The sequence below is a fragment of the Doryrhamphus excisus genome, linkage group LG7 (assembly GCF_037039965.1).
Source record: "Doryrhamphus excisus strain RoL-2023G ecotype Guam linkage group LG7, RoL_Dexc_Guam_v1.1, whole genome shotgun sequence".
In the NCBI taxonomy this organism is placed as follows: domain Eukaryota; kingdom Metazoa; phylum Chordata; class Actinopteri; order Syngnathiformes; family Syngnathidae; genus Doryrhamphus; species Doryrhamphus excisus.
The window spans coordinates 18,986,703-18,998,396 of record NC_136363.1 but is presented as its reverse complement, the minus strand read 5'-3'; the positions used below and the strand labels follow the sequence as shown (position 1 = coordinate 18,998,396).

The 11,694-nt window shown below is 40.1% G+C and overlaps 2 protein-coding genes across 2 annotated transcripts; one reads left to right on the top strand and one right to left on the bottom strand.

Annotated features, from left to right (window-relative positions):
- Positions 1 to 385: 385 nt before the first annotated feature.
- On the top strand, positions 386 to 1,516 carry crhb (corticotropin releasing hormone b). Its single transcript, XM_058059732.2, has 2 exons — positions 386 to 550; positions 628 to 1,516. The coding sequence occupies exon 2, from the start codon at positions 648 to 650 to the stop codon at positions 1,185 to 1,187; it is 540 nt and encodes a 179-aa protein (XP_057915715.2). The 5' UTR covers positions 386 to 550; positions 628 to 647; the 3' UTR covers positions 1,188 to 1,516.
- On the bottom strand, positions 1,194 to 8,536 carry trim55b (tripartite motif containing 55b). The gene is made up of 9 exons (XM_078792321.1): positions 8,248 to 8,536; positions 7,070 to 7,209; positions 6,708 to 6,877; positions 6,218 to 6,398; positions 6,049 to 6,144; positions 3,692 to 3,925; positions 3,585 to 3,607; positions 2,711 to 2,835; positions 1,194 to 2,646 (listed from the first exon to the last, which is right to left on the bottom strand). Exons 2-9 carry the CDS (start codon positions 7,196 to 7,198, stop codon positions 2,459 to 2,461), a joined length of 1,146 nt encoding a protein of 381 aa, XP_078648447.1. The 5' UTR covers positions 7,199 to 7,209; positions 8,248 to 8,536; the 3' UTR covers positions 1,194 to 2,458.
- Positions 8,537 to 11,694: the final 3,158 nt, after the last annotated feature.

Sequence of the window (11,694 nt, the reverse complement as noted above, 5' to 3'; positions counted from 1 at the left end):
CCCTCGTGAGAGGAAAAAAAAGGTAGAAAATGAATGAATGCTGGTATTGCTTAATCTGTAGAGTGACCACCAATATTACAGTATGATGCAGCACAGTTGCACAACACTGCAAACAACAATGATGAATGACTGTACACATTTAATATCTATTTAGTATGATAGATACTAGATATGTAGAGGCTTACTTTTTTTTTTTTTTTTTGCACTTGTGGGTCCTTTTCTGATTTCATTCAAGTGAAAATGCCAGCAGGTGTGGCCACACACTCACTCACATACACACACTCATATGACTCATCTCGTCCAAACTAAAGCACTTTGTCAGTGAAAAAGGGGGGTGGGAACGCGCAGGCTCAATGTGGCTGGACTTGTAGTGAGGTAGGTGGGCTCTATATATATATATATTTATATATAAGTCCACTCAGTATCTTGTCTTGAAGTAACTATATGCACTTGGTTCTATTTTTTTTTAAATAAAACAAGGGAGGAGAGCATCTTCACCAAATACACCTGGCAACCCGCATCGCTGCATTGGACCTCCTAAGCATTAAAGGTAAATATATTTTCGTGAAGTTTTAGTGACACTTGAAACAGAAAAATCCGACAACTTTTTTTCAAAATCTCCTCCAGATTCTTGTTCACATCCTGACATGAAGCTCAATTTCTTTGGTACCATTGTGATTCTGCTCGTTGCCTTCCTACCGCGCTACGAATGTCGGGCTGTTGAGAGCCCCGGCGGAGTTCTGCGGATCCCCGCTGCCCAAAGCCCGAACTCCCAGCAGGAGCAGCAGCAGCAGGAGCAGCACAGGTCACCCTCGGGTCCCATCCTGGAGCGCCTCGGTGAGGAGTACTTCATCCGTCTGGGTAACGGAGATTCAAACTCTTTCCCCCCCTCGTCCATGTACCCACTGGGCGCCGGTGGGCTCCTTAACAGAGCTCTGCAGCTCCAGCTCACTCGGCGGCTTTTGCAAGGCAAAGTTGGCAACATACGAGCGCTCATCGGCGGCTTCCCGGACCGGAAAGATGACTTCGATGACTCCGTGGAGCGCGGACGCAGGTCCGAGGACCCGCCCATCTCCCTGGACCTGACCTTCCACCTGCTGCGGGAGATGATGGAGATGTCCAAGGCGGAACAGATGGCGCAGCAAGCCCAAAACAACAGAAGAATGATGGAGCTCTTCGGGAAGTGAGGACCAAAGACCCTTCCGCCCTTAAATCCCTTTTTATTTAGTTATGATATTATATTATATATATATATATATTTTGCATTTGTACCATCAGCACAAAAAAACAGCTCTGTACAATGTCGTGCTGCTTTATCACTCTATTATTTATAGCTTTGACCTCAAATTAGAACATGGAGGGACTTAAAAACTATCCGATTGTACCTTGCCATGTTTGAAAAATGATACATATATCAACAACTTTTTGTTCAATATGACCTTATGATGCATCCTTGCTTTTCTTCACTGTATTAATGACTTTTATGTTTGTTAATAAACTGATGTGCAAGCAGTCATTCAACATCTTATATCTATATATTTTTAATAAATAAAAAAAAACAACTAAAAGCATGGCTTACATTTCTCTGTGGAAATATCTACACGCTGCTTATAATTAATAATAATAATAATAATAATAATAATAAACTATCGCTAACATTTGTAGACGTTTAATGGTAAATATGGAGAGGCTGTTTAGTTTAACAACACAGTGATGCTGTCTTGCCCACACAGGTATTAAATAATAGAGCCAAGCCGTGGGTTAACAGTGAGGCGGAGCGTCCAAAAACAAAAACAAGGTATCCTACATACATCTCAACTGTGATAGCTTTTTTTTTATCAATTAAAGTGACAAGAAGATGAAATGGACCACTGAGTGCTAATGAGGATGATATTGATACAGTGTGTGTGTGTGTGTGTGTGTGTGTGTGTGAAGACGATCCTTGACTTACAGTGTCCGCACAGACCAAACAAAAGCAGTGAGTCATCCTCTTATGTTATAAGCTCAATGCTGCATTCAGTGAGTGACCGCGGCATGTGGCAATTATAGACAAGACTCATCACATAAAAAGTGAATATGAGGCAAAGAGTTTTGGGGAAGTTTTAAACATGGGATGAAGAAGAAGAAAAGGGATAGTGAGCCAGGTCCGACATCTTCGATCTTCCCAGGTCTTCCCAGAAGAGCAGAGGCTGTTATTGCAACTTTAGTCCATAACGAGTGAATGGGTTTGTATGTTTCAAATTATGTACAAAATAAAAAAATAAGTATGATGAAGTATAGAATGAACTTTTGTTCATCTACTGAAGTGCTTTTATAATTAAATGTCTAACCTTGAGGGTAGTATACGGTTTGATTACTTCTTTCATTTAAGTAGTAAAAATAAACCCAAGTTCAGTCTTTGCACAGTGTACTTTCTTCAGGGGATACCCAAAAAAAAAGGTACCCCCCGAAAGTATCCCTACTGACCTGCTGGGAGAGAGGTGGACACCGTACTTTTGGCAACAGCAGAGGCGGAGCTTGTCTGTGGCGGCGGGGCGGGAGTAACTGGCGCGGGGGGGGCAGCGTCGCTTCCCGTAGCCAATGGCACCACCGCCTCTCCTTGCCCGGCCTCTTCATCCTCATCATCATCATCCTCCTCTTCATCCTCTAATGAAGACGAGGAGTCACAGAGGTAAATTTGTGACGTTGCAACCTAAGTCGTATCCCCCACCTTGAATGAAGTCGATGCTGCGCAACACCTTGCGCTCCCTGCGGAAGTCGGCGGTGAAGTGATCCATGTTCTCGTAGCCGCGCTCCACTTTGTCCAGATGTGATGTGCTGCAGGCTTCTGCAAGTCTGTGTGCAAAGAGGACCACCATTCGGCTTGTTGTTGGAGCTGTGGTATCATCGCCATATTGAAAATCCTTCAATTAACCTTTGTGTTTCATCAGGTTGACATAAGCAAATCATTGCCAGTATCGCTAATTAACGCAAGGTAAAAAAAAACACTGTAGCATTGGGTAACCTCCTGATGGAGTTGTATTAATTCTACATGTCAGTAGTAGTATCATGAGTTTATCTACCTCTGCATGGGCTTTAAAATGGTGGTTGCAGCGGCTGTTGTGAACCTCAATTGGGTTACACTTGCTGTACTGTTGTTTAAATTGTTCAATATATATCATTTTACAACATTGGTTCTGTAGCGGTCAAGTGGTTAGCACGCAGACCTCACAGCTAGGAGACACGAGTTCAATTCCACCCTCTGCCATCTCTGTGTGGAGTTTGCATGTTCTCCCCGTGCATGCGTGGGTTTTCTCCGGGTACTCCGGTTTCCTCCCACATTCCAAAAACATGCTAGGTTAATTAGCGACTCCAAATTGTCCATAGGTATGAATGTGAGTGTGAATGGTTGTTTGTCTATATGTGCCCTGTGATTGGCTGGCCACCAGCCCGTGACCCTCGCGAGGATAAGAGGTAGAAAATGAATGAATTACTGGTTGTGTAGCTGCTGTGCAACTTTCTCATGCACTCCAAATGATTATTTATGTAAAAAACAAACACCTTCTACCAATTAAGCACCCTGGCACATTAGCAAGTATACTCACTTTTTGAGAAGAGGTTTTGTGCTCTAAATAGACAAGAGAAAGAATCCTGTTAGTTCACAGTTTAAAAAAATATGACGTTGATTTGAGTTTCACTGGAATGAACCAACCTGTAAAAACACGGCCATTTCCTGCTCTTCCATAGTCTGGATCCCCATTTCCACAATCTTACAGCTCTCCTCCAGGTGGTCCCCGTACTTCCTGGTCAGACCCCGGATGTAGTTGACCTTCTCCTCCTGTTCGGCGGTTACCTTCAGACTCATCTCACGCTTCTTCTCCTCCAGGATGGAGTACAGATTGTCAAACTTCTCACACACCAGGTTCTTCTGCCGTCGACTGTTCTCCTTCAGTAAAAAGAAGTGATGGCGACATTTTAGTAAGACAGAGTGGAAAACAATGCTACATTTTTGTACTGACTTTGACTCGGAATACTAGCATTTATCATTTATTAGTGACTACTAAGGACTGATTCTTCCTGCAAATGTAAGATTCCTTTTTAAAAACACACCCGCATACATTGAATATTATATGTATACAAATGCGATGCGGTGTAATGACGCAGATCACACTTTATATTTAGCTTTTGATGCCCTTGGGATGTGCCACTGCAGCTGATATCGGAGGGTGAATGCCTTTAACTGCATCTCCTTGTCCGATACTGTATGGTATGTTTACATTATTACATAGATTGATGATATGATCAGATAGTCAATACTGACGACTTAACCGCTGAGTGTTTTTGAATGAAATGATCTGTAACAACGCACGTAGGGACACATTTAAAGGATCAACACCATTCCTTTTGATTTAAGTTTCAGATGGAACCACAGGAAACGGGCTTCAACGTTGGACGGCCATATTATCAATGCGATCCAACCCATATTCAGTACCAAAAAGAGGCAAATGTAATTGTCTTTTAAATGACATGCGATTGGACACAAAATAATGATTTGTCAGGGCCTTCATTGGAATAAACCCTGAGCGAGGCACAAAGGCTGGATGGGAAAAAAAACACTTTCAGTGGCACCTCATCTAAAAAGATAAGACTTCAGAGACCCGCAAATACTGAACACTGACTTAAAAACGCTGTCAGCAATGACTGTGAGCACTTTCTTAATCTGTTATGCTATGATCATAATGCGTTGACAGCCATTTGTTACTGTTATGCTATTCTATTGTGCTATTTTTGGCATTTTTGAGAGCCTTTGCAATTTACGGGCAAATTTCTTACAGTGCAACTAGCGTGTGTATCCAAGAAAAGACACTATTGTTAGTATTTGTTTGGATTGCAAATGCTTGTTTTCTTTTGCAAAGCTAGCTGGCCGATATCTTCGTAAAGTAAATTATCATCAGAGGTTGAATGCCAAAAAACAGCAACATTTAAAGCACTAACATAGTTTACCTTCAAATTTACTGTAATATTGACGAATAAACTGTTCACATTTTGAGCATCCACTGCATTAGAAAGTTGTAAAGTTGTAAAGCAGGGGTAAAGCAGGGGTCTCAAACACGAGGCCTGCGGGCCACACACTAGTTTGAGGCCCCCGCCTTGATATGAAAGTTTAATGTTAGTGCGGCCCGCACAAGTTTGATATGGATGCTGTATGGTATCATGTAGCCAGAAAAAATTATTACGTTTGATTAATTTCATGTTAAAGGTTAAATAACTGTTAATAGTTATCCTCTTTATCCGTGTGGAAGTGGTAAGTTTTTGGATATTTAAGTTGAAAGGAAATAAATTGGTGGCTACCGTTTAGGTCGCTAGCTCTCTAGTTTGCGAGTTAGCATGTGTCTCAAGACCGTGCAGTTGCGCAATATGTTGTAAATAAAAAGAGTATAAATGTGACTATAGTCGTGTTTTGTCATGTCTACAGGGCTCTAATAATGCTTTGTTCATTTTAATCTGAAAAAAATTATTTGTCTACCCACCAACTATATGTGGTTTCTTAAGTTTTTATTATTTGCTGTTTTATTATTATTATTATACTTATTTATTACTGATTGATTGATTTTCTTTATTCTTGATTTGTTTATTTATTTTTCATCTTATTTTGTGCAGAAAAATAAAAATGTAAGCTAAAAGATATTTGAGAACAGTGGAATGTTTTATAAGAGCTTTTATTGTAGAAAATCGGAATCAAAGCACTGAAAAAGTCTGTTTTTAATAAATGCGTTTTGGTTTTTTTCGAAAACCTGATGTGGCCCAGTCTCACCCAGACCCTAGCTCCAGTGCCCCCCAAGTAAATTGAGTTTGAGACCCCTGTTGTAAAGGCAGGCTTATCCCTATTTTTTTAAATTTTTGATAATATTTTAGCCGCTGCTTGGGGCTGTCCATCAGTGGGCCCGAAGCAGAATAACACCGTGTAGTAAAAGACAATGTAGGTGCAACTCAAGCTAAAAAAAGGGGAAGTAGGCGAGACTATGAATATTGCTGGGAGTGTAGATGCTTGCTGTGCGGGACACTGACCTCTATGGCACGACAAGCCTCCTCCAGCTGACTGATGATGCCTTGCAACCTGTCGTTGTTCCCCAGCATCATGGCAATGCCATCGTTTAGCTCCGTCTGGGGCAGATACATTGTATTTTTTATCACTTCATGAAGGTGGTACTGTTTGTTTGTGATGTTAAGGGCTAACCTTCTTGGTCTGGTAGATGCTGCTGATGGGCTCCACCTGGCAGTCCTTGTGGACGCCAAACACCTTACACATGGAGCAGGTGGGTACGTTATGGGTCATGCAGTAAATGTTGATCTTTTCTTCTTTGTGAACGTCGCACATGGGCGTCGATGCTTCCTTTCGCTCGGGCGCTGGCGTGCTGCTGTTGGAAAAAAGAGAGAGGAGGGTACATTAGACAAGATATTGAGATTTGATAATGTCAAAGGTTCACATTGCTGTAGTGTATTGATGAACAATCAGTAGTGCCTTAAATCTAGAATGTAAACACTCACACAAAGTAAACGGACTTACTAAAGCAGGCACTAAAATAAGGATAACTTTCAACCACTACATAAAGTAAGATGACTTACATTCAAAGCAAAAAAAACATGAAAGTTCTTTTTACACTAGTCTTACAGCAGTTTGACCCTGGAACAGACTTTTTATTCTCAGTGCATCTTTTCTGGCTTACCTACTGGACTCCTGCTTGAACATGTCAATAATATTTTCCACTAGTAGGTTCCGTTGCAGTCCGTAAACACCATGCCGGTCCAGAACCACCTCGTGTCTGCATGACGGACAACGGAAGCGGCCCCCGGATGCCAAAGAGCCACTCCTTGTCGGTAGGTACGGGTTTGAGGCCTGTAAAAAGTCCACAATCGAGCTTTGGAGGTTGATTTTCTGACCTATTTGTCCTACACTAAAAACTACCAAAGTGTGGGCATACTCAAGGTTCTGTTGACATTAACAGCTTAGCTTGAGGTACTACTGTTAAGTAATAGTGTTCTGCATATTGATATGTATATGTAGTGATAATAAAAGCTTGTTTCTTACCTGGAAGACATCATTTGCGCATTTTCTGCAGAGGTTGTGCTGGCAGGGCAGGATAACCACAGGCTTTGTAAACATCTCCAGGCATATAGGACAAATGAGTTGTTTCTCCAGGCTCTCCATGGTGGTCATTGTGATAGCAGCTATTAGAAGAATAAAAAAAATGTCCACTACAGATGGTAACGTAATAAAAGTTGTATTATGAAATCGACATTACGCCAAAAGGCCCTGAGGCGTTTGTCGGTGCAAGTGTGTGCGTCTATCTATCTAGCTGTCGTGTCTGTTTTTAGCAGCTACTGCACTCACGTCAGTGCCATTTTTACCTTGCCCATATTTGAAACCGAGCTGGGAAGTGGTCAACAGCTGCTACTGCCAACAGGCTCCCTTTTTTTTTTTTTTTTTTACATAGCTATATAGCTTCATTTGGTTGTCTGTTGTGAGTGTGCAGTCAACCACAACAAAAGAGAAGTAATCAAATCCATGAATCATGCAGTTCAACATGTCACCGCTAGGCTCGTGTTAGCTTTGAAATGCTAAAAAAAAAGCTAGCAAATTATCTTACATTATTACGCCAGCTGAAAAAAATGTATATAGTTTTATGCAAGTGTAGCATATAAGGAAGATGTTGCTGTGCGTCTCTATAAACATTGTAACACAATTTACAGCTCCATTTTCCACTGCTAGGCTAACATTAGCGTCGATTGCTAAATGCTAACACTTGTTTCACACAATTAGCACTAATATAGTGACCTTAACTCAACAATGAAGCCTCTAAACACTACATAAAGAAACTTGATATGTTTTTAAACAAGAATTATTCGCTTATGAACCTTAGGAAACAACTTTCCCCGCGCAAATGTCAAAACTAGCAAGCGAGTTCAGCCTCTTACAATGACTTAGCAAGTTTGGACACAGACTGTACCTACAGTAAGTGCGGTATAGTTCTAAGAGGGGGAAGCTTTCTAGCAAATATTCTTAGTAATTATAAGTTTATAACTTCATCTAAATCAAATAGTTTGGCATAGAAATAGGTGACACATGAAAAATACATAAGTTAGTGGTAGAGCTGAAGACCCAATTGTCTTCAGCCCAATTGGCTTGGTGAATTTTTGTTTTCCTTCTTTATATGTGTGAAAAATAAGTAAATTAACAGAATAAAAATGAATATATTTGAAGCTTACTTGCTTAAGTCTCATTCCAGCAAGAGTCTCTCGGCAGGGAGCCTCCAGCAACAGATAGGAGGTCGGCCACGAGTGATTGGCAGTCCGCCATTTTGGGGTCTTGTCTGTATCACCAACCTGCTGGACCAAAGAGGTGCTGTTTATGAAACCTGACAAGGACAGTCACAAATTTGACCAAATTTGCAGGAACGTGATGTTTTCCGGGATTTTTTTTCAGGGTTTGGGAGGTTCTCTAACCCCCACAGACCTCATAGGTGCTGTTGACGCAATCTAAGAATGGACCCCTTACAATTGTCGGCCATTTTGAGGTTTCCCTGTCTTCCATTATCATATCAATCCTGTTGAAGTCAACTTAAAAAAAAATTAAAAAGTGTTTTATATTGTTTTTTATTTTTACATTTACACGGGCAAGAGTATGTCAGCACATCCTCTCAACAAAAATCTGCTCACGTAAGTGCTATTTGTATGAGTGCACGGACACCATCACATAATCAACTGGTATTCAATTTAGCTAAACATCTAATCATCTCCAAAACATTTGATGGACTTTAAATCACTACGCAGACAAGGGTGGGTTGAGTCTTATATACTGTAAGCATTTATATGCATCCTGCAGGAAGATTTTATATAACGCACTGTCCCATTGTGTGACGCACAATCATACGTCAATGTGTTATACAGCCTATACTGCATTAATCAAGTTATGTGCAGATGTATGATATAATATTTGCATGTACTTAATATCAGACAGAGCTCGCGTTAGTCTTTTATGACCTCTTGTGGTTAAAAAAAACACTACCAACTGAGTTACTTTGCATTATTTGTTCCATTTGAATGAACCCAGGAGGATAAAAACACAGTAAAAGCCTATAGGCCAGGAACAAAGTAAAAGGGCGCCATCTAGTGCATTTTACTGGAAGTTCAACTAAAATCTCACTATTTAGTTCAAATGTAATTCATTTTGTATTGTTAGTCAATCAACTAGCATTTCAATAACTGAATGATTTCATTTTTATTATAATTTACTTTATTTGAGTGCGAAAAATATCCATTATTAATAAATTCAGACCATTGTTTAACTTGATTAATGGCCGTTCTAACATATTATTTACAATAACCTAATTATTTTCAAGAATGAAAATTATTTTCAATTATTATTTTCAATAAACAAGAATGAAATTATTGAGCATAAATAAATACATTTAATAATGCACTTCATTTATCGTTTTACATTTACTGTATACAAAAATCCCTTACTTTGTTTACAATTATGTGCCACAAGATGGCGCCACATTCACATTACAATATCATTGCATGGCCCCTAACAGAATCATTTCAGTTTTTAGCACTGCTAATAATAGAAATACTATAAAATATATATTCTAAAGAGGTACAGTGATGCATCAATATCTATAAGTTATATATGCATTCGCTGTGACAATGTTTGCAAGTGGGAGTGAATATTTTAATGATAATTTAAAGGCTCGGTATTGTGCAAACATCTTGCAAATAGTGCACAATGATGTGTGTGATAATGTGTTTGTTTAGAGGTGTGAGCACATACTGTAGATGGTGCAAACAAGGTGTAAAAGCGCTGCCTGGCAATGGAGCCATCGTTAATGACTCACTGCGTTTTCACAAGGTAATGTGAATCAATTAGGGGCACCACAATTGATGTCAACTTCCCTCCACAGAGATATGGAAAAAAGATATCAGTCAGGGGTTGTCGAGCATCAGGAGCGCCGCTGGGATACTCCGTCGGTACCCCCATGGGCAATCAGCAGTTCTACACAACGCACTTTACCTCCCTTTGCAAGAACGTCATCAACAATAACTCCTGCTTGGCCCCCACAAAGGCCTTGAGAGTCCAGAGCGTATTGTATTGTATTGTATTGTATATAGTACATGACGTGCCATTGACGCAGCTGTCCTGTACTCCATCAAGCCTTGTCAGGGTTGTCTGACAACAGCGGCTTTGTAAGCAAAAAAAAAACAAAAAAAAAACAGTACACACAGTTGCCTTCTGGCAAATACTTAAGAAGAGAGCTGTAATAAGCAGAAGCAGCACTTCCTGTTAAATGCTCAGCCTGGAGAAGTGCACCATAAATAGTAGTAATGACATAAATGTTAAGCTGCACGGCAGATAAGTGGTTAGCATGCTGGCCGGCACAGTCAGGAGTTTGCATGTTGGATTTCTACTAGTACTCTAACACCCTCCCATAGTCTAAAACATGCATGCTAGGTTAATTGGTAACTGTATTACTCATATAGTATTGGTGTACCCCATTTGGGATAGGCTCCAGCTCACCCCATGTGACCCTAACAATGACAAGCAATACAGAAAATGAATGGATGGAAATAAATGTGGAGACTTTGTTATTATTACGCTTAAAATTGAAGTGTGGGCGTTGAAATTGCAAATATTGGTAGCAAGTCATGTGACCATTCCAAATATTAAATGTGTGTATAGTTATTTTTACACTAGGTGAAATTGAATCAACTGCATGGAGATGAATAGCGTTAGCAAGCGGAGAAAAGAGGTGGTACTTGCAATGCAAAATGTACATTTCAATACAATCTGATTTGTGTTCCTAATAAATATGAATAATGAGTTCAATGAGTATGAAGCCATTAGCTATTTTGCTAATCTTCTTGTTGTCTCTTCAAGGATGAAGAGTCTTGAACCAGTCATGATGTGCTATACATATCACTATATTGACACTTACTATGTTACCCATTATGTCATTGTATGGTCATATCACAAAAAATATAAAAAAAAACCTTTAAACTATATTAGGAAAGCAGGAAGTGAACAAATGTAACAGTTACTGATTGTAAAAGTACCAAATGGAGGGGTAGGATTTAATAAGCTTTGCTTCTTCCTACTCCTTTTGGACATGTGGAACTGTGAACTGATTATGTGATGCATTCAATTGTAATCTGATGCATGTTCAAATGGAATAAAACCATTACCATTACTATTACCAATCCTGGAAATGATGTGACTTTGTCTTTGTGTGTGTTTGAGAGCAGGAGGGGACTACATTCAGAGTCATTGCAAATTGGGAGGGGAGGGGAATTATACCCCCCCCACACACACCCATCCACCCAGCCATCCACCCAGCCCCAAGGCACAGAGCCTAGCAGTTGCCATGACACATCCATTGTCCCTACCAGCACGTGAAACTCCCCCAAATAAAATGGTCTATTAATGCTGTGTGTTTATCTTTTAAATGTGATCCACTCAGCACTCCGTTGTGTGTTCAGCTGCACCTTATCAAACAAAACAAAAAAAATCAATCAATGGCTCAGTATGTTGTGGAGGCAATGCCAGATAAAAAAAAACACAGACAACAAAGACTGAGTGCATGCTGACTAGTAAATGAGTAAAGGAGGCGGCTTTTTTCCATTTGCAATATGTCTGTCTTGAGTCACTTGCAAAGTGGA

Coding starts and splice junctions, on each gene's coding strand:
- crhb (XM_058059732.2), top strand. CDS start 648: ATGAAGCTCAATTTCTTTGGTACCATTGTGATTCTGCTCGTTGCCTTC.
- trim55b (XM_078792321.1), bottom strand. CDS start 7,198: ATGACCACCATGGAGAGCCTGGAGAAACAACTCATTTGTCCTATATGC. Junction 6,399..6,707: donor TTCAAGCAGGAGTCCAGTAG/GTAAGCCAGAAA, acceptor TTTTTCCAACAG/CAGCACGCCAGCGCCCGAGC. Junction 3,608..3,691: donor AAATGGCCGTGTTTTTACAG/GTTGGTTCATTC, acceptor TTGTCTATTTAG/AGCACAAAACCTCTTCTCAA.